Raw genomic sequence first — 22,974 nt, 5'->3', positions numbered from 1 at the left:
AGGGGTAAGCTATATAATCGAGTGTGATCACAACAAACAATATGTGGGGAGGACTAAGAGACAGGTAAAAACTAGGATTTCATAACATATATATATATAACATCCAAAAAGGCGACAATAAACACCCGGTGTCGCTGCATTTTTATGAACATCATAACCAAGATTCATCACAACCAGCCTTTGTAGCTATGATGAAAGTCAGTAAAGACTAGAGAAGGGATTGACAGCATAACATCCAAAGGTCTGAACGCTGAGTTAGAATTGTTTGTTTTTGTTTAAAATCTATTTTTTTTTTTATTATTTTAGTTTAAGGCTATGTTCACACAACGTACTATTTTTTAAAAGAACAGCCATTGTTATGAGCTTCCGGCGGTGACATCAGGGAGCTCTGCAGTCAGTCCCCGGCAGGGCATGTGAGCGCATCAGCCCTGGTACTACTCCCCCATCATCTGCTCATACTATGAGCAGATGATGGGAGTAGTAGTACAGAGTATATGTGGCGGCGGGGGCTGTTTTGTGATTGGGATGGCCCTGTTACTATGAGCAGATGATGGGAGGAGTAGTACAGTGTATATGTGTGCATACATAGACATATGTTACATAGACATCCAATGAATCCATAGAGTGTCCAGCAGGGGGCACACTATATATAAAAGTCAATGGTACTCATTGACTTCTATATATAGTCCACCCCCTGCTGGACACTCCATAGGAATTACAACTGATTCGTGACATGGTTTTTGAGAGAATTTGAAGATTCCCTGATCTACTAAATAGCAGTATATGTGCATTTCCCATAATTAATGTACATTAGGAATTGGTCTAACTTTCAATAAGTAACAACGTATTAAAAAATACTTTTGGCCAAACTTCTCCTTTAACTGCTAATGATTCAGCCAATTTCTGTTTTTGCATTTTTATTTCTTCCTCGTCGCCTTCTAGAAGCCACTAATCTTAATTTTGCATCTACAGATCCATAGGAGAGCTTTTCTTTTTATTGTGGGATGAATTGTATTTTGTAGTGACACTACATGTAATACACTACAAAATGTACAGTGAAACAGAAAACAATGTATATTTCTGATACATAGGTACATTTTGCAGCTTTACTTTTTCGCAGTGCACTTTACCATATCTTACATGTTATCTGTACTCTGTGGGTCAGTACAATTACAATACCCAATTTATATAAATTCTACCTTTTTACTCCTTTTAAAAAATGTAAACGTTTTTCTAAAAAAAACATTAAAATTTGCTTACAATTGCTGTTTTTACCCCTTCAGCTTATTTGTCTCTCTATAACGCCTTGATATGTAGTTTCTATTGGTACAGTTTGGGCTTAGATGGGATATTTTAACCAATTCCTTATACATTTTTTTCTGATATATGATGTAACAAAAAACCCCAGCAATTTTGGCATATGGAATTTTCTTTTACATTTACACCATTTACCCTTAGGCCATGGACCTGCAGCTACAGATAAGACTACAGATCCGTATCCGGATGCTTATGGTAGTTACAGTTTTTTATTACGTTGACATTATATAACTATGATCACCACTTTGGCCAATTTATTTCTTCTTTCCACTTTTTGCACTTTTCCTCTTCTGGGCTGATTTTTTGCCTTCTTCTTGGTGACCGACGGCTTCTTCGGTTGCACCAACTTCCTGCTTTGTATTCTCAGCTTCAAGCAGTTTTCTTCTGTAGGCTTCTTGGGTATTAAGAATCTGCTCCCGCGCTTTATCCAGTGATATCTGCAAGAAAATAAAAATAGATGCTTACTTGTATATATTATTCTGAGTTTTGCGTCACTGATTTCCAGCCTCAATCTCTTTGTGATATCTACATGTTTAGGTGTAAGTTTGTGATATTTGTTTCGGACCCACTAAATAGACAAAGAGCATATGGTTTACTAAGACTGGGTTCACACTGAATTTGTGCCGTACAATTAGCTTGTACATAAGCGCGTTATCTATGTGGGAAGCTCATTTATTAATACTATTACTGGAGCTTAAAGGGGTACTCGGGCCCAGGGGTATTTTTAAGCTATGGCCGGGAAGGGGGTGGTTATGGACGGCGGAGGTCACTTACCTCCCCGGTTCCAATGCTGGGGACCGGACTCCGCTACAGCCGCTGAATGGCAGAGCTACCTTGAGACGTCACGTCTCATGCGGCAGCTCACACCATGAAGCGGCCGCGGGATGGGTGTACTGGGCGGCGTGATCCAGGACCTGGTGCTGGAACCGGGGAGGTAAGTGACCGCCCATAACCACCCGGACGTAGCTTAAAAATACCCCCAGGCCGGAGTACCCCTTTAAAGAAGAGGTCCGGGCTCTGACTTTTTTTTATCAAAAGAGTGGGGGAGGAGGTGGCTGAACATAACAACATGCACCTACCTCCCTGGCTCCAACGCTGGGGTCCGCCGTCCAAACAAGCAAAATTCAGCAGTACAGGACAGTAATGAGCGCCTCACCATACCGTACCCAGGTGTGTATCCAATCCAACACAAAATCGCAGAAGACAGACACTTAAAAGCAGCACTAAATGAATAAAGCGCCACTCTGCTTTCAAGTGCTGTCTTCTGCAATTTTTTTTGTTGGGTCCGCTGTCCTCTGCTCTGGTTCTCCGTCCCCTGGTTTCTTGCTGGTCTGAGCGGAGACTCGGGTGTCAGCCCCACTTAGCCAGTAAGCAGCCAAGGTGGCACCCCGATACAGCTGCTGACTGGCAGAGCAGGGGTGGCAGCAGAGGACAGAAGACTCCAGCACTGGAGCAGGGAGGTGGGTGCATGTTGTTATCTTCTGACACTTCTCCTCTGCTTTTTTGAAAAAAAACTTCTCCTTCTGTGACACAATAGTACTGGAGCTTCCCGAGGCAGAATTATTTCCTGTTCAGCTCCATTGAGATCAGTGGTATTGCAGAAGTCGCTCCACATTACTGATATTGTGTTGGGCGGCTGTCAGCGGCACAACCACTCTGCAGCTCAGGAGGTGGAGAGGACGGCTCCCTAAAACTAGTGGAAGCTCTAATGATGGAACATTGTTCAGTTACATCATCTAAGCCTACAGACATATAGGGAGAAACTTATCAAGACTCATGTACTCTGGTGTCCTGGTGTACCCCCTGCAAAGCTGGCCGGCCCTGTGCATTGCTGTCAGCTGTAGATTTGTATCATGACTTATGTCTGTGTGTGGGGTAAATACTGATAAATCAGGCATGACAGGAGGCCATGTCTTCTCCCTGACCCCCCCATTAGGCAAGTGGGGGGATATGGCCAGCATACGACAGGGAGAAGGGACAAATCTGCCCTTTTTCAGTGGTGCACACCAGGGGCGCATAATGATAAATGAACCTTTGATGTGAGGCTAAAATCCAATGTGAACTCAACCTAATGCATAATGAGTGACACCAAATGTTGTCCTCGGACCAAAAAATATATTATAATCTACAACGGGGACTTCTGACATCTATTTACCTAGTGGAGACTTGCACTATGGGGAGGGGGGGGGGGGGGATTTATCATTGTGTGATCCTGGCGTATACCTTCTGTATCCCCTGCTTGTCTGATGGGCGGGCCCGACAAGGTGGGGAGGAGGCGTGGCCTGATTTATGAAGGTTTACGCCTTTCCGTAACGGATTTACTAAGAGGCACCTTATTTAAGAGTGGCATACTTGTGCCCCAGCCTTGATAAATGTCCCCCTGTCTTTGCTTCCATCACATGCCACATCTCATTATAGGGCTATGTTCACACAACATAATAGACCGGCCAATCGGAACGGCCGGTCCCTGAAAAGATCGTCCCTGCAGTACTGGACGGTTGATCTTTAGCACCGCAGAGTTCTGATGCGGGCGCATCCGTGCACATCCGCATCAGAACTCCCCACAGCACACTATGGAGCGTGCGGGTGGAGCCGCTCGCTCCATAGTGTGCACTGGCATGGTTTTCTGTGGCCGCTATTCAATGACTAGCAGCCACGGTTGTTTGCGGCGCCACTAGGGATCCCGGCCGGAGCGTATACTATGTGTATGTATATATGTACTATGTGTATATGCTCCGGCCGGGATCCCATAAACAGCAAGGTAACATATATTTTCGGCTGTTGTTTTACGAAAATATACTTTGTGTGAACATAGTCTTAACCATATTATTTCTGAAATACATTGAACTAATGTCGGCATTCATATATGGAGACAATAGATAACTACTTAATACTTGTAACTGTTAAAGTGCAGACCTGCTTTATGTGTTATTTGCTGGTAATGAACAATAGAAATGAATGTATTTTCCATTGTCTGTCTGAGGCTTCTGATGAGCTGAGAGTTTATTACATACCAAGCTTCTTATAAGCTGTACACATACATCCTTGGCTATACCTGCCGTTAATCTATACTTACCATCCATACTGCACACATCTTAGGTTATTGTAGTTTAAAGAACTCATATTTTTAGGTTAAGATATGGGAAATCACCAAACGTCGTTTAAACTGGGGTTTCACATGTGCGCAGTAAGGGTAGTCCTGGGAGATGAGCGCAACTCCAGCAGGCCGAGGCAGGCTGAAGAACTTGTGTGCAGCCCCAGGGGTCCGGGGAAATATGGATACAGCCATAGGTGAATAACAGTTGTTTACTGTCATTTGTCGGTATATGACGGCCATACAATAAAAAACGGCCATCATTTTGACAGCGTGTGAATAGAACATGGCCTTAAACTGTCACAGAGAGAACTAATACCATTCTGGCTGTCTGCAGTCATCACTATGGGGAGCTCACGGCCTAAGGATACAGCGAAACTTAAAGGACAAGTGCCATGAAAAACTTTTTCCCAGTAATTGAAGCACATTACAAAGTTATATAACTCTGCAATGTGCTTCAATCACCTATCTGCCTCGCTTCCCTGTCTTTTCCCCCCTCCACCCCCCACCAGGAAGTGTCCTGACTCACACAGACCTGATTACTGTCGTCACCGTCACCAGGCAGCTCCTTCTTGTGAGGATGAGCCATCAGCAGGAGGGCCGCTCTAGGTCCTGTTACAGCAGCCCCCCCCTCCCCTGTCCAAGTGATGGCTTGCAGTTGTTCAGCCAATGGGAGCTGAGCAAGCTGAGTCACCTGACAAGGCAGGGGAGGGGGGAGGCTAGTGTAACAGGAGAAGGAGCTGAGAGAAGAGCTTGGTGACGGTGACGACAGTAATCAGGTCTGTGTGAGTCAGGACACTTCCTGGTGGGGGGTGGAGGGGGGAAAAGACAGGGAAGGGAGGCAGATAGGTGATTGAAGCATATTACAGAGTTATATAACTTTGTAATGTACTTCAATTACTGGGAAAAAGTTTTTCATGGCACTTGTCCTTTAATGGATTCTATAAAAGCTGCGTTCCATCATACACTATACACAGCTCTGTCATAAATTGCTATGGCATCGCATGCAGAAACATACACACACATACATACACACACACATATATATATATATATATATATATATATATATACACACATATATATATTCATATTCCTTGGAGAAGCCTTCTGTCAAAATCCTCAAGAAAGGGGACATTTACTGTGACGTACAAGGCAAACACCTGTCTTATAAATACACAATGCAAAGATATTGTTTCATATAAAAATGTTTTCCTTTGTCGAGCATCCTTCTCCTGGACACGCATCTACTGCGGCTGATGTACTAACGTGTTTCCAGCAGCAAATTGTCTGGTTTTCAAAAACGGAAACCTTCCAGATTTGGAATGAAAAACCAGACACAACGGACAGTATAACGGCCTATAAGTGACGGCTTGTTACTAATTGAGGCCCGATGTGCCTATAGGGATATCTGGTCTTGGACTTTGGGTATTGTCAATCAATCACATTCCAGAATCTATCTACAGGTCATAGACTCCCGTCATCAATAAAATCAGGATTAGTACATCGTAGCATAATCCCAATAAACATAGACAAACCCAAAATCCTCATGTCATGTGACCTCCATTTACCTGTAACTCCTCATACATCTGTAGGACCTTTTGCTTCTGCGAGTTTCTGGCATTTTGTTCTTGCTCTCTGTGCTTTAAAATCTCTTCCTTAATCTGTCGGAATTGCTGGATTTCCTCTGCTTTCTGTAACGCCTGCTGCTGAATGACCCGCTCATCTCGGAGTACTGCTTCCGACTGTCTGCTCCTGATAAAGACGTAAAACGGTAGTAGCTCAGTAAGACTGTATGGGGGATCATATGTTACTACTAGATGCATTATATGGACTAAAGAAAACAAACTGGACACCTGGACACCTCTAAACTCTAGTTTCCCTTAAACAAGTATCTTATTCTGAGACAAGAGTGACAGCCTGCTCAGCCAATCACAGGCCGTGGTGCTGTCCTGTCTCTGTCAGTGATTGGCTGAGCGAGGTGGAGGCACCTGCGATCAGTGGGGGTCACCAGGGACATGTAGAGGACAACGGGGGGAGCACAGATAGGTAAGCATAGGCTCTTTTTTGTTTTCTATGTGTATTAAAATATGAAGCTGCCATCTTTACAGAAAGTTACAAAGTTTGGTGCTGTAACAGAACAAACTTTTTGCAAAGATCGCAATGAATCTCTGTTTGTGAAGTTCAGTTCGCTCGTCTCTACTGGAGTAAAAGATTAGAAAAAAAGTTCAGAAAGAGCAGCAGTCTTCCCCATGGTCTGACTCTGGTCGTATAGCACGGCCCTTACTGAGTGAATGAGGCTGAGATTTTCTTTTTTCCTAAACTGAGACAGCCCCCACTATGTAGTTCTATCAGCCATGATTTCATATATTTAATAAAGTTTAAATTGTCTATTATTAAAGGAAACTAAAATATCTTATCGTGCCGCTTACCTTATAAAAGGAGATAAATCCAAAGGCTCCAATTCTGCCGTCGGTGTTGGCACTTGTTCAGATGACTGAGACTCTTGGATTTTTGAAGTCGCTGCTACTGAAATCAATGTTGAGAGAATTGTGTAATTTAGTGTAATTTACCATCATCAGATAAAACTGCTGCTTCCCACTCATAATAAAATGCACCAAATGTCATACTGCTACATATAGGTATACATGGCACTATATCCAAACAAGCTGACCTAAATGTGTCAGCTAACTATTCCTTAAAGTGTTACTGTCGTTTACATTTTTTTTGCAGAAATTAGGTGATTTTAAGAAACTTTGTAATTGGGTTTATTAGCTGAAAATGCATTTTTATCATGAAAAAGCAGTTTGAAGCTCTTCCCCCTGTCTTCATGGTTCTCTTATGGAGAGGGGAGGGGTGGAGGGAGATGAGGCACCAAAACAGGACAACAAAGAGTTAATTTACAGCTACATCACCGGGCTATCTCCTCTGACAGTCAGCACTGACCTCTCTGACCTCTGAATAAAGGCTTTCACACAGCTCCCACTGTATAATCCTTTGTTCTCTGCTGGCGACTAATCTCCCTCCTCCCTCCTCCCCTCTCCTTAGGTTACACAGGGCCCAACTGATATAAAAGAGTCTTGATTTCCCGATAATGAGCAGTGGATGAGAGAGAGGAGGAAGGGACCTGGGGAAAGTCTTTTTGAATGCAGATAATGGCAGATTTGCCTAATAAACCAAATTACAAAGTTTCTTAAAATCGCCTGGACTATTGATTTCTGCAGAAAAAAACAAAAATGGACGTATGGACACTGTGATTGTGCCGCATTTTCAGCAGCCAGGCCTCAGCTGCAATATATACCCTACAGACTTGTATTGGAAGTCCATTTAGGTCACATGACACAGAGTCAGGAGAGAATGCACTGGCCGTGTAATCTACTTCTCCCGGCTGAACAAGTGCAGTCTAAGGCCATGTTCACACAATGTAAGAGACCAGCTGTTCCGCGACCCGGCTGGGTCACGGAACGGCCGGTCTCTGAAAGGATGATCTTTTGGACCGCAGAGTTCTGATGCGGGCGCATCCGTGCGCGCCCGAATCAGAACTCCCCACTGCACGCTATGGAGCACACGGTCGGAGCCGCTCGCTCCATAGTGTGCACTGACAGCGTTTTCTGCGGCTGCTATTCAATGAATAGCGGCCGCAGAAAACTGACATGTCAGTTGTTTGCGGCACTGTGAGGGATCCTGGCCGGAGCGTATACCCTGTGTATATGCTCTGGCCGGGATCCCATAGACGGAGAGGTAACGTATATTTTCGTAATAATCACAGCCGTTGTACAACGACCGTGGTTTTACGAAAATATACGTTGTGTAAACATAGCCTAAACACTCAGACCCTGATGGATCAAAACTTTTGATATGTTTCTCTAACATATCTAAATTTATTTTAATAACAATGCCTATTTAAATGGGTACTCTAGTATGCCTACCGGGTATGGGCACTCATCTACCAAGTGAGGGACATATAACCGGCTTTGTGGCACTCGCCCCTCGCCCCTTGTGATTCTATGTATGAGACACTGGGCTCCTTATGATTATTATATGAAGCCGAGATCTGTCATCGTTTACTATTGCATTACGCTACATTTTAGCATATTAAAGCTGCGAGTCCCAGCCATCTAAATCTGTAGGATAAGGAGTCTCTGTGACAAATGCCAATGATTTCTTCATAGTCTTCAAAGCCGAGCAAAGCCGCTTTTATCACCAGACCAATTTAAAGCATGAAGCCATGTTCTTTCTAGGTCATAGAAAATATCACTTCTACAGGAGTTCAATGAGTCTGAACTGCTAGAAATGGAATATTAAACAATCACTTTCTCTATTGTTACTGGATTTCTCCATTAGAATATACTGGATTTTTACCTCGGGGGTTTGCAGGCACAGAATGATTGAAGCCTTAAGGCCTCATTCACACGTTCAGTAGTTTTCCAGGAGTCCATAATCCGCAAACAATTTGTCCGTAGTGCATCCGTATATAAAGGGAGTCTGTCACTAGCTGGATGGTGCTTTAAATGAAGACAGTATAAAGGCTGAACAGATCGGTGTATTACTTACATCATTCTGTTCAGCCATTCTCCTAATATGCAGGAGAAAAAGATTCTTGCCACACCCTTTCCCCCACCGTCCAGCTGCTGATTGACAGGTGACTGCCTATACACAGCATGGATAGATAACTGCCAATCAGCAGCTGGTGGGCGGAGTTATCTGCTTCTCATGAATATCCAGGACTACTGAGCTCATGCACATAATGGAGAGGACTACTTATTGTCCATGTTATTCAGGAGGAGATCTCTGGATCAGCTGCACAGAACAATGTAAGTGATATATCATTCTGTTCAGCTTCTCTGTCACTAGTTTATGCTGCTCTGAGATAGGACGGCAGAAACCTACTGACAGAGTCTCTTTAAATTAATATGATCCGCATTTCTTGTGAACGTTACGCACGTTTCTTCAGCAAAAATTATGGATCTACAAAAATTACGGACTTTCATGGGAAAATCTGTGCCACAATTATGGCCCGTACTAGGACATGGACTTTGTAGTTTTATGGATTGGCAATCCATGCTTAAAAAAAAAAAAACAGCAGAGAAAAAACCCCTACTCCAAGATCCGGACTGGCTTACAGGAGAAGCCCCTAAAAGAGACAATAAAAATGACCACAATTTGTTCTCCTCGCTCTGCTTTTTACCTTCTTCTCCGGCTGACATCTGGTCATTCTGGAAGACATTGTCTGTCTGTCCGGTGGAGGCTTTCCGCATATACTTGTTCACAAATTGAAGCCGGGACTGTAAAGCCTACAAATACAGTTTCCAGTTGTTTAGTGAGTGATGAAAGATGGCCGCCTCAAAAACATTTACCTATTTTTGTAATATTTGCAGAGGGGGTCAGTCTTCGGGTTACCTTGACAGCTCGACCTGGTTCTGCCAACTCCCAGGCTTGTTTTAAGGCTCTTATCTCATCTGTACGCTCAGTGTCTTTCTTCACTTCCAGCGTATCCGCCTCACTTGTTTCACTGACAAATCGGAGGATCCAGAACGGTTTGTTTAGATCATTTTGCTGCTGGGCCTGAAACACATTGGCAGCCATGTGGAATCTAAGTACAAAGTAACTGTTGTTCAAAAAAGACTTTAATAAGACTTAAAGGGGTAGTTTACCCCCCCAATTTTTTTTTCAAATCAACTGGTGACAAAGTGTCAGAGATTTGTCATTTACTTCTATTAGAAAATCTCAGTTCCAGTACTTATCAGTTGCTGTATGTCATGCAGGAAGTGGCGTATTCTCTCCAGTCTGACACAGTGCTCTCTGCTGCCACCTCTGTCCATGTCAGGAACTGTCCAGAGCAGTAGCAAATCCCCATAGAAAACCTCTCCAGACTGGAAAGATACCACTTCCTGTAGGACATACAGAAGCTGATAAGTACTGGAAGGCCTGAGATTTTTTAATAGAAGTAAATTACAAATCTCTGGCACTTTCTGGCATCAGTCGATTTCAAAGAACTTTTTGTGAACTACCCATTTAAAATGCTTTTTTTTTTTAAACATTTTATGGTATGTCAGAAATTTTCATTATTGGAGTCGAGTTATTAAGTGTCTTAGTGAATCCGGCCATGAGAAAGGGGGCCGGGCCTATTTTAAAACTAGCGTACGAGTACGCCGGTCTTCATAAATTCCCCCCATGGTGTCTTTTGTGGTGGCGTTTTTGAGGCTCTGTGGAAGTTTTTCCCATGCGTTTTTTCCCCCATAGACTTTAATGGGTCGTTTCAAAAACGCCATTGCTGTGCGTATGGCTTTTTTTTCCGTATGAGTAGAGGTCACATGACAAGAAGTCCTTTCCTGTATAATTAGGACATCAGTAGAAAGACGCAAAGAACTCAGGGCAATAGTGGATTAGGTTGAGAAACTAAAGGCCCTATTCCACGGGTCGTTTAGAGGAGCAATATCGTTCGTATTCGGCCGATATCGACCGCTACGAACGATATTCGTCCCGTGGAATAGAGTGCAACGATCAGCCGACATCGTTCATGTCGGCTGATCGTTGCAGTCGCTTGTTTTTCAACATGTTGAAAAACAAGCGACTGATATAGCAGCGATCTGCTGCCGTCGCTACGTTGAATAGGACCGTCGGCAGCAGACGCTGCTATATCCTATGGGCTGCCCGGACGATCAGCAATCCCCCGGGCAGCCCCCCCAGCAGCTCCTCGCCGCCCCTCCCACACTCACCCGCTCACTGACGCCGCGTTGAATAGCGGCGGCAGCGAGCGGGGAACGAGAAGCAAACGAGCGCTAATAGCGCTCGTTTGCTCCTTCAAACGACTCGTGGAATAGGGGCATTAGGGTCCTATTACACAGAGCGATTTTTAATGATTAACAACTAACGATAAACGATCGCAAACTAGATTGTTTATTGATAACCTGAAATCGTTCACCATAGTACACAGAACGATAATCGTTAGTTACGATTGTTACTGTGCTCGTTATTGCGATCGTTACTATGATTGTTTATTCCTTCTGATCCCAGCAAAACAATGGACAATGTGCAATTACTCTGAACGATTAGTGAACAAATGAACGAACGAATGTGAAATTACAGCGAACGATTAACGATAATTTTAGGGTCAGATCTAAATCAACGATCAACAACATACAAACGATTTTTCGATCGTTGCCTGCAATTACACAGAACGATTATGGTTTAAATTCGAACGATATAACGATTTTTTGCACGATAATCGTCCCGTGTAATAGGGCCCTTAGTTAAGTTTGTGGAGGATTAAAGGGGTTATCTAGCGCTACAAAAACATGGCCACTTTCTTCCAGAGACAGCACCGCTCTTGTCTTCAGTTTGGGTGGGGTTTGCCACTTAGTTCCATTGAAGTGAATGGAACTTAATTGCAAACCACACCTGACCTGGAGACGAGTGGTGCTGTCTCTGGAAGCAAGTGGCCGTGTTTTTGTAGCGCTGGATAACCCCTTTAAGAGATTGGGTAAATTAGCTGGTGAGATGAGTACAAGCAGTGTTGGCGGACATGGGACAGCCGAAAGGAGGGTAAGTATGGTAAAACGTATAGGGGGTTGCACTGGCAGAGGTTACACCCTGGTTTTTTAGGATGTCTCACAAAACTTTTTGTTGTGGGGATGGGGTTAATGGTCGTACCCAGCTCTTTTTAATAGATAATATGAAAACTAATAATGATATCAAAATAAAATAAAAAAATAAATTAAAAAAAAGACACAAAGAAGAAACATGTCTATGTGTACTATTTCAATGGCTCCCTTTCCAGTGCCCGTGTCTGTGGACGTTGTGTATGGCATAATACTGCAGGAACACTTGGTGGCAGCATTTGCTTAAGAATTAGACAACATGCAAATGATCTCTAACATCATAAAATTGCTGCGCTGATTTTATGCTTAAAAAACATCATTTACGCTCCCTGATTTTCTTCGTGAAGAGCACGTTCTGGGATTCGAAACCCAATAAGAGTAAATTACAAAGCATTCCGCGCCAATTATACTAGATGCAGAAAATCAGATTAACTGGAGAAATTTATTTATAAATGTGCAATAAAAGTTACAAATGTGATGAAAGCTGAAGCTGATACTGGGAACAGCTATCTGGTATACTCATACAGGAGGACGGCAGCACACAGCTATCTGGTATACTCATACAGGAGGACGGCAGCACACAGCTATCTGGTATACTCATACAGGAGGACGGCAGCACACAGCTATCTGGTATACTCATACAGGAGGACGGCAGCACACAGCTATCTGGTATACTCATACAGGAGGACGGCAGCACACAGCTATCTGGTATACTCATACAGGAGGACGGCAGCACACAGCTATCTGGTATACTCATACAGGAGGAGGTGGATGGCTGCACACAGCTATCAGGTATACTCATACAGGAGGAGGTGGACGGCTGCACACAGCTATCAGGTATACTCATACAGGAGGAGGTGGACGGCAGCACACAGCTATCTGGTATACTCATACAGGAGGACGGCAGCACACAGCTATCTGGTATACTCATACAGGAGGAGGTGGGCGGCTGCACACAGCTATCTGGTATACTCATACAGGAGGACGGCTGCACACAGCAATCTGGTATACTCATACAGGAGGACGGCAGCACACAGCTATCTGGTATACTCATACAGGAGGACGGCAGCACACAGCAATCTGGTATACTCATACAGGAGGAGGTGGGCGGCTGCACACAGCTATCTGGTATACTCATACAGGAGGAGGTGGGCGGCTGCACACAGCTATCTGGTATACTCATACAGGAGGACGGCAGCACACAGCTATCTGGTATACTCATACAGGAGGAGGTGGGCGGCTGCACACAGCTATCTGGTATACTCATACAGGAGGAGGTGGGCGGCTGCACACAGCTATCTGGTATACTCATACAGGACGACGGCTGCACACAGCTATCTGGTATACTCATACAGGAGGAGGTGAACGGCTGCACACAGCTATCTGGTATACTCATACAGGAGGAGGTGGACGGCTGCACACAGCTATCTGGTATACTCATACAGGAGGAGGTGGGCGGCTGCACACAGCTATCTGGTATACTCATAGAGGAGGAGGTGGGAGGCTGCACACAGCTATCTGGTATACTCATACAGGAGGAGGTGGGCGGCTGCACACAGCTATCTGGTATACTCATACAGGTGGGCGGCTGCACACAGCTATCTGGTATACTCATACAGGAGGACGGCAGCACACAGCTATCTGGTATACTCATACAGGAGGACGGCAGCACACAGCTATCTGGTATACTCATACAGGAGGACGGCAGCACACAGCTATCTGGTATACTCATACAGGAGGAGGGCAGCACACAGCTATCTGGTATACTCATACAGGAGGAGGTGGGCGGCTGCACACAGCTATCTGGTATACTCATAGAGGAGGAGGTGGGAGGCTGCACACAGCTATCTGGTATACTCATACAGGAGGAGGTGGGCGGCTGCACACAGCTATCTGGTATACTCATACAGGTGGGCGGCTGCACACAGCTATCTGGTATACTCATACAGGAGGACGGCAGCACACAGCTATCTGGTATACTCATACAGGTGGGCGGCTGCACACAGCTATCTGGTATACTCATACAGGAGGACGGCAGCACACAGCTATCTGGTATACTCATACAGGAGGATGGTGGACGGCTGCACACAGCGATTTCACACTTTTAAATCCCCCTTGGGGGGCTTATGTAAGACATCATTAGATTGCATATACTTATCCATGGTATGCCATTACATTGATCACTATGCATGTAGAGGCTATGAGTATGTACAATACTACTTACTTTACCTGTTAGTAGTGTTAATTTTTTGGCTGATCGGGAGGGGAGTAATACAGACCCATAAAGGACCTAGTCAGCTGATTACTCCGTGTAATAGAGACAACGATTAGCTGATGATAGCGATGGTCTGACAATCATTGGCCGACGGCCATGCATCGCTAAATGTAATAGCTACGTGTAATAGCCATGTGTGGCGATGCTCTAATGATTGAATAAATTGTTATACATTACCTCTCCACGCTCCTGGTCTTCTCCTATCCTCTGCTGGCTTCCCGATGCCGCGGCTGCAGCTCCAGAGCAGTTTCTAAGCTGACAGGCCGCTCAGCCAATCACTGGTTGCGGTTGTCCTGGCAAGTGATTGGCTGAGAGGCCTGACAGCTCAGAGACAGCTCTGGAACTGCAGCCGCGGCATCGGGAAGCCAGCAGAGAGAAGGAGGAGACTGGGAGCGTGGAGAGGTAAAGTATTAACAGTTTAGGGCAAGGGCTGCATGGACATTGCTAACAATGTCTGTGAAGCCCTTGCTAAACGATAATCAAGCCGTGTAATAGGCTCATCTTTCAGATCGGTGCTCATTTACATTATTGATCGGGCCACCATCAGTCTGTCTAAAAGGACCCTAAGAGCAAGCCCTGAAGGTTAAAGGGGTACTCCAGCGAAAAACGTTTTCTTTCAAATCAACTGGCGTCAAAAAGTTATATAGATTTGTAATTTACTTCTAATAAAAAGTCTCAAGTCTTCCCATAAGACTGTTTTATTTTCAGTCTCACACAGTGCTGCTGTATGCCCTACAGAAAATGTTATTTTATTTTCAGTCTCACACAGTGCTCTCTGCTGACATCTCTGGCCGAGACAGGAACTTTGTCTCGGTTTTCTATGAATCCCCATAGAAAACCTCTCCTGCTCTGGACAGTTCCTGTCTCAGCCAGAGATGTCAGCAGAGAGCACTGTGTCAGACTAAAAATAAAATAACATTTTCTGTAGGGCATACAGCAGCTAATAAGTATGGTAAAACATGAGATTTTTTAATAGAAGTAAATTACAAATCTATATAACTTTCTGACGCCAGCTGATTTTAAAGAAAAAGTTTTTCGCTGGAGTACCCCTTTAAAGTAATAGATGACAACATGTGATCCACTTACCTGTGATTCGGGTCTTGAGATAGGGGTTGACTGGAGTCTCTCTCTGTCCTTGTCCTTACCAGACTTCTCTTTCTCAGGCTTCTCGGCTATTTTCTCTTTGCCCTTTCTGGCAGTCTTCGGAGTGCCGGCAGATTTCAGACTTTCGGAGCTGTTGTGTGTTTCCACTGTAATCTCCTCATACCGCTCCGCATATACTAAAAAGATGGGAGAGCTCAATTAGCAACGAAATTAATACACAAAGTATATAAAATGAACATTTCTATAACAACCACTAGGGTCATAGACTTGCATGGGTTACATTAAATTTAACCATTTACATTTAGTAGTACCCAACCACAACATACAATGTATGTAATCAAATCGCTTACAAGTTAGTGTTTAAAGGGGAACTCTGGTAAAAAAAAATATTTTTTGCAAAATGTTATATAGATTTGTAAATTACTTCTATCTCTTTTTTCAGTACTTATCAGCTGCTGTATGTCCTGCAGGAAGTGGTGTATTCTTTCCAGTCTGACACACTTCTCTCTGCTGCCACCTCTGTCCATTACAGGAACTGTCCAGAGCAGTAGCTAATCCACATAGAAAACCTCTCCTTTTCTGGACAGTTCCTGTAATGGACAGAGGTGGCAGCAGAGAGCACCGTGTCAGACTGGAAAGAATACACCACTTCCTGCAGGACATACAGCAGCTGATAAGTACTGGAGGACTTGAGATCTTTTAATAGAAGGAAAAACAGGCTTTTCTGCAGAGCAACAACAGTACTACTCTGCAATCTATTCAAAGTCAATCTTAAAGCAATAGTTTATAAACAAATTAATAAATAAAAATAAATAAAAAAACAACAATGACTATTCACCAAGAACAATGCATCAAAGAGCAATTCAGAAATCAGTTAGGCTAGCCATATGATAGAGATTTCAGGCATTGGGTGTTATGGACAAGGTGAAGATTTTCTAAAACCATCCGACCATGGAACCTCCACATGGGTCCATCAGGCCTCCAGTATTTTTTAAAGGCAAGAAAAGTGCTGCAGGAAGTGTTACTTTTGCCTTAAAAATGATGGAAACCTCAAAGCACAAGTGTGAATGAGTATGACCTTAGTTTGCAAATGTAACAAACTGAAGAAAAAAACACAACAGATTCTAGCAGGTTTGCCTAAAATAGGGGAATTACAGGATGTACAGCGCTGGGGCTATAAAAAGTGACATTAGTAAAAGAACTAAACGCTAATGCTCTCACTTGTCTTTTATTATAACTCATTCTATTTAATTGGATAAATGATTGTCCACAATGATCGGGCACAGTAGGTGGCACTGCTACATTACTCTCATACTCATTTTCAATGTTACATTAAGCTACATATAGAGAAAGCATTGTCCAAAAATAGTTGGGGGGAAAACAAAAAGTATACAATAAATTTGGAGGCTATGTTCTAACAATGTGAAAATAAGGGCAAATAATATCCGTTATTAACCCCTTAAAGCGACTCCGTACCCACAATCTGTCCCCCCCAAACCACTTGTACCTCCAGATAGCTGCTTTTAATCCAAGATCTGTCCTGGGGTCCGTTCGGCAGCGGATGCAGTTATTGTCATAAAAACAACTTTTAATCCTGCAGCGCTGTGTCTAACGTCCGGGGCTTACATTTGTATATGCGTTAGGCTGGCACCACCTCTCCGTCCTTCCTCCCCACCCTCCTCATCATTAGGAATGATCCAGGAACATTTACTGCTGTTTGAGCTTTGCACAGGTGTATTAACGATCCAGCCCATGTGCTGAGCTGCCACAGGTGGGGAATAGGAAGCAATCTGCCTGGAGTATTCCTAATGATGAGGAGGGTGGGGAGGAAGGACAGAGAGGGTGTGCCAGCCTAATGCATATACAAATGTAAGCCCCGGCTGTTAGACACAGCGCTGCCGGATTAAAAGTTTTTTTTTTTACAATAACTGCATCCCCTGCCGAACGGACCCCAGGACAGATCTTGGATTAAAAGCAGCTATCTGAAGGTACAAGTGGTTTGGGGGGGTCAGATTGTGGCTACGGAGTCGCTTTAAGGACCGGGCCAATTGTCACTTTTGCGTTTTCGTTTTTTCTTCCTCGCCTTCTAAGACCCATAACTCTTTTATTTTTCCGTTTTCCACCTACAGAGCCATATGAGGGCTTGTGTTTTTCAGGAGCAGGTGTACTTTGTAATGACATCTTTCAATCTGCCATAAAATGAATGACGGAACCCTCAAAATATCATTTATGGGGTTAATTTGAGTCAAAAAATGCGATTACACAAATTTTACGTAATGCACTTTAAGGTAAAACTGACATTTTGTCTTTATTCTGTAGGTCGGTCTGAACACAGCGATATGCATGGTTACTAGGTTTTCTAACGTTTTACTATTTTTATTAGCAGTAAACCATATGGGGCGTCATTTTTTGCGCCATGATCTCTAGTTTTTTATTAGTAAAAATTTTTTCTAGATCAAAACGTATTGATCACTTTTTGTTAATTTTTTTATACATAAAATGTAATAAAAAAAAAAAAAGCAATCTCTGCGTTTTTTTTACTGCTTTTAGTTCACGCCATTCACCATGCTGGAACAATATTGCATTTTATTATATTTTAATAGATCTGACGAATACGCACACTACGGTATATTATATGTTAATTACTAGAGATGAGCGAACCTCGAACATGCTCGAGTCTATCCGAACCCGATCGTTCGGTATTTGATTAGCTGGGGCTGCTGAACTTGGATAAAGCTCTAAGGTTGTCTGGAAAACATGTATACAGCCAATGACTATATCCATGTTTTCCACATAGCCTTAGGGCTTTATCCAACTTCAGCAGCCACCGCTAATCAAATGCCGAAAGGTTCGAGTTCAGATGGACTCCAGCATGCCCCAGGTTCGCTCATCTCTATTAATTACCTTTATTATTTTTATGTGTTTTATGTATAAAATGGAAAGGGGGGTGATTTTCACTTTTATTGGGGGAGGGGCTATGGGACATTTTTTTTAAACTTTTTTTACACTTTTTTAAGTCCCCTTGTAACAAGGATCAGTGTTATCTGTGATCTTCTGCTAGAGCCTGCCTGTAACCTGTGGCAGACTGAAGACCTGACTGCACAGAGGGAGGTAAGAGACCTCTGGCAGTCAGTCCATACGATCATGACCACCGCAGACGCGCTGCAGGGGTCTTGATCGGTAAGTGATGAAGGAGATGTTCCTGTCACTTACATTTAAACGCAGCGATGCGATCGTGGCGTTTAAGGGGTTAATGGCGGGCGGCTGTGCAATTGCAGCGGACGGTCATTAACGGTGGGGGCCCACCTGCTAGGAAGCGAGCTCAGCTCCTGAGCTCGCCTCATAGCGGGGCCCCCCGGCGGGGTGTACATTAATGCCCAGACTGCGGGTGTGTAAATTTACGCCCCTGGTTGTTAAGGGGTTAATGATCATTGGTTTTGTTGTTGTTTTGCAATAACAGACGTTATTTGCCCTTATTTTTACATTGTGGGAACAAAGCCGGAAAGTCTTCAGACTCTTTCACTTTTTCCAAATGTTTTTCATATGTTGTGGCCTCCCCCTGTAATTCTGTACTCACAAAATGAGAGTGTAAAACAGGATTTTAGACATTTTTGAAAAGTTTTAGAGATGAGCGAGAACATTCGCGTTAGTCTGAACCTGAACTCTCTGCATTTTACTACCGGTGGCTGAAGAACTTGGATGCTGCCCTAAGGCTGTCTTGAAACCATGGATACAACCATAGGCTATGTTCCCACACAGTATGGGTGGGTTCATACTGAGGAATTCTCGCCGGCTCCATAGACACCATTCTATGGGCCGGCGTATTCTGCTATCCGCCGAAAGAAGTGACTTTTTTTTTTAATTACATCATATGCAAAATTATTTTATCCAGGTTCTATTAGCAGCCAATGTTCATCACCGTGTTTCATGACCTCGTTATCATTTATTAGGTTCTGATACCGGTGATCGGATTCTCTATCCCCGCGTCTCTGGGGTCAGCAGTGTTGCTCTGCTCCTGCCCAGCATGCTCAGCTCTTGTGCGTAGGATACAAAGCACTTTAGCTACAATTCAGATCAAGCTGTTTAGAGAAATGAAAAGATTTTACCCAAGTTTTACATCTTTTAAACTGGTAATCATGTTTTTTTTTTTTAACTTTCCACATTTGAACACGTATAACAGAGTACATGGTGCCTTCTTACAAACAGAAGTACAGTTACATCCAGCGGAGAGGATGGCATGGGAACCACATGTGTGCAGACTGTAATACACAGTGGACGTCCAGCTGCAATGGCCTATGGATAATAGATTAGCACAACCTCAGATCCTGCCTTCTAATGGAAGGAAGGGGTTCCACCTGTTGCCCCATCAGCATCCTGCAATGTTATTACATGTGTTGTACATCCACAGAAAAACAGCTATGTCATATAATGGATAAGTTGAAGGGGTTATCCGTGAAGCCGAGGACGGCTGAATTGGCGACATTGTCCAGCTTTGAGTGTGGGTATGGCTTTGCCTGCACACAATGATTGGGATAAATGCACACTCCCTCATATTTTGGAAGGCTTACATCTGAGACATGGATTCACAAGAAGTGAGTGCCAGGCAGCAGAAGGCTTTAGCTGGCTTCTATCCTCCCTTAGACGACCCCTTTAACCAATACAGTGGGGAAAAAAAGTATTTAGTCAGTCACCAATAGTGCAAGTTCCACCACTTAAAGGGAACCTGACAGGCTCCCGACCCCCGCTACAGCCCCCTATACTCACCTGATCCTGCCGGGTCCCGCTTCTAGATCCGGTCGGGTCACAGAGATCTCAGCCGCTGCAGCCCGGCGCGCGCTGAGAGATGACTCCAACGCTCATAGAGAATGACGGAGCGATGGACTCTCCTGTCATTCTCTATGAGCATTGGACTAATCTCTCAGCGCGCGCCGGGCTGCAGCGGCTGATATCTCCGTGACCTGACCGGATCCAGAAGCGGGACCCAGCGGGATCAGGTGAGTATAGGGGGCTGTAGCGGGGGGTCGGGAGCCTGGCACCCCGGCACGGGGGGTGACAGGTTCCCTTTAAAAAGATTAGAGGCATCTGTAATTGACACCATAGGTAGACCTCAACTATGGGAGACAAAATGAGAAAACAAATCCAGAAAATCACATTGTCTGATTTTGTAAGAATTTATTTGCAAATTATGGTGAAAAAAGTATTTGGTCAGTAACAAAATTTCATCTCAATCCTTTGTTCTATATCCTTTGTTGGCAATGACAGAGGTCAAACGTTTTCTGTAAGTTTTCACAAGGTTGGCACACACTGTTGTTGGTATGTTGGCCCATTCCTCCATGCAGATCTCCCCTAGAGCAGTGATGTTTGGGCGTTTGGTTGGCAACACAGACTTTCAACTCCCTCCAAAGGTTTTCTATAGGGTTGAGATCTGGAGACTGGCTCGGCCACTCCAGGACCTTGAAATGCTTCTTACCAAGCTACTCCTTCGTTGCCCTGGCGGTGTGCTTTGGATCATTGTCATGTTGAAAGACCCAGCAGCCACGTTTCATCTTCAATGCCCTTGCTGATGGAAGGAGGTTTGCACTCAAAATCTCACGATACATGGCCCCATTCATTCTTTCATGTACCCGGATCAGTCGTCCTGGCCCCTTTGCAGAGAAACAGCCCCAAAGCATGATGTTTCCACCCCCATGCTTTACAGTAGGTATGGTGTTTGATGGATGCAGCTCAGTATTCTTTTTCCTCCAAACACGACAAGTTGTGATTCTACCAAACAGTTCCACTTTGGTTTCATCAGACCATAGGACATTCTCCCAATACTCTTCTGGATCATCCAAATGCTCTCTAGCAAACTTCAGAAGGGTCCGGACATGTACTGGCTTAAGCAGTGGGACTCGTCTGGCACTGCAGGATCTGAGTCCCTGGCACTGGCGTAGTGTCTTACTGATGGTAGGCTTTGATACATTGGTCCTAGCTCTCTGCAGTTCATTCACTAGGTCCCCCCGTGTGGTTCTGGGATTTTTGCTCACCGTTCTTGTGATCATTTTGACCCCACGGGGTTAGATTTTGCGTGAAGCCCCAGATCGAGGGAGATTATCAGTGGTCTTGTATGTCTTCCATTTTCTAATTATTGCTCACACAGTTGATTTCTTCGCTCCAATCTGGTTGCCTTTTGCAGATTCAGTCTTCCCAGCCTGGTGCAGGGCTACAATTTTGTTTCTGGTGTCCTTTGACAGCTCTTTGGTCTTCACCATAGTGGAGTTTGGAGTCTGACCGTTTGAGGGTGCGCACAGGTCTCTTTTTATACTGATAACAAGTTTAAACAGGTGCCATTACTACAGGTAATGAGTGGAGGAAAGAGGAGACTCTTAAAGAAGAAGTTACAGGTCTGTGAGAGCCAGAAATCTTGATTGTTTTTAGGTGACTAAATACTTATTTTCCACCATAATTTGCAAATAAATTCTTACAAAATCAGACAATGTGATTTTCGGGATTTGTTTTCTCATTTTGTCTCCCATAGTTGAGGTCTACATATGATGTAAATTACAGGCCTCTCTCATCTTTTTAAGTGGGAGAACTTGCACTATTGGTCACTGACTAAATACTTTTTTCCCCACTGTGTGTTACACATACGCTGAACATTAGCACTGAAAATATAATCTATGCCACAAAAACATATGGCCTCATACAGCTAAGTTGCTAGAAAAATAAAAAAAAAGTTATGGTTCTCTGAATGTGGGCACAGATCATGGCCCCGTCACAATCAGCTGATCAGCAATTGGGGACAAAATAGGCAGATTTGTAAAAGGGGCCTTTAAGGGTATGTTTAAGAAGAAGAATTTCAAGTAGAATCTGTGTTAAATTTTATGCTTATTACGCCTGAAATTCCGCCAGTAAAATATGTACCGAGCAATGTCTCATTGTGCTCAAGGGGATTGCCGCCCTGTTCCGCTTTCCGCTTGCATTGTACTCAAATTCCGTGCCTATTCTGCTCGAGCTGAAAAAGAGGAAAGTTTTTTGCTTGAAATTCCCTCTTCAAGGCCACGTTCATACATCGAATAGTTTCATTAAACAATGGCCGTTATTGCAGGTTCGCTTTAAAGCGAATCTGTACCCACAATCTGACCCCCCAAACCACTTGTACCTTCAGATAGCTACCTTTAATCCAAGATCTGTCCTGCGGTCCATTTGGCAGGTGACGCAGTTATTGTCCTAAAAAACTACTTTTAAACTGGCAGCCCCGTGCCCTACGGGAGTGGCCTAGATTGTGTATGCATTAGGCTGGCACACCCTCTCTGTCCCTCCTCCCTACCCTCATCATCATTAGGAATGCTCCAGGCAGATTGCCTACTATTCGTCAGCTGTATCAGCCCGGCACATGGGCTGGATCGTTAAGACACCAGTGCAAATATTCAGCATGGTAAAAAAAATTATTCCCTGAAGTCCCCCTTTAAGTGTGTTAAATAAGTATGTAAATATATAGATAAAATAACAATAATAATTGATTGCTCCCATGGTGAAACTTAGCATTTAGGCTAAAAATAATGTGTGAAATCTTTTATGTTAGTGTTTCATTTTCAGGTTTA

General features: G+C 43.9%; 1 protein-coding gene across 1 annotated transcript in view; it reads right to left on the bottom strand.

Moving 5' to 3' along the window:
• Positions 1–1,166: 1,166 nt before the first annotated feature.
• Positions 1,167–22,974, bottom strand: part of ADGB (androglobin) — a 138,932-nt gene continuing 117,124 nt past the window's right edge. Inside the window, exons 30-35 of the mRNA XM_069954785.1 lie at positions 15,374–15,567; positions 9,812–9,976; positions 9,600–9,705; positions 6,844–6,940; positions 5,983–6,166; positions 1,167–1,754 (exon numbers count right to left, since the gene is read on the bottom strand). Of these exons, the coding sequence (XP_069810886.1) occupies positions 1,572–1,754; positions 5,983–6,166; positions 6,844–6,940; positions 9,600–9,705; positions 9,812–9,976; positions 15,374–15,567 (929 nt within the window). The 3' untranslated portion in view covers positions 1,167–1,571. The remainder of the gene's footprint in view (positions 1,755–5,982; positions 6,167–6,843; positions 6,941–9,599; positions 9,706–9,811; positions 9,977–15,373; positions 15,568–22,974) is intronic.

This window comes from Dendropsophus ebraccatus, chromosome 15, assembly GCF_027789765.1.
Source record: "Dendropsophus ebraccatus isolate aDenEbr1 chromosome 15, aDenEbr1.pat, whole genome shotgun sequence".
Lineage (NCBI taxonomy): Eukaryota > Metazoa > Chordata > Amphibia > Anura > Hylidae > Dendropsophus > Dendropsophus ebraccatus.
The sequence above is the reverse complement of the archived record's forward strand: the minus strand, read 5'-3'. Positions and strand labels throughout refer to the sequence as shown.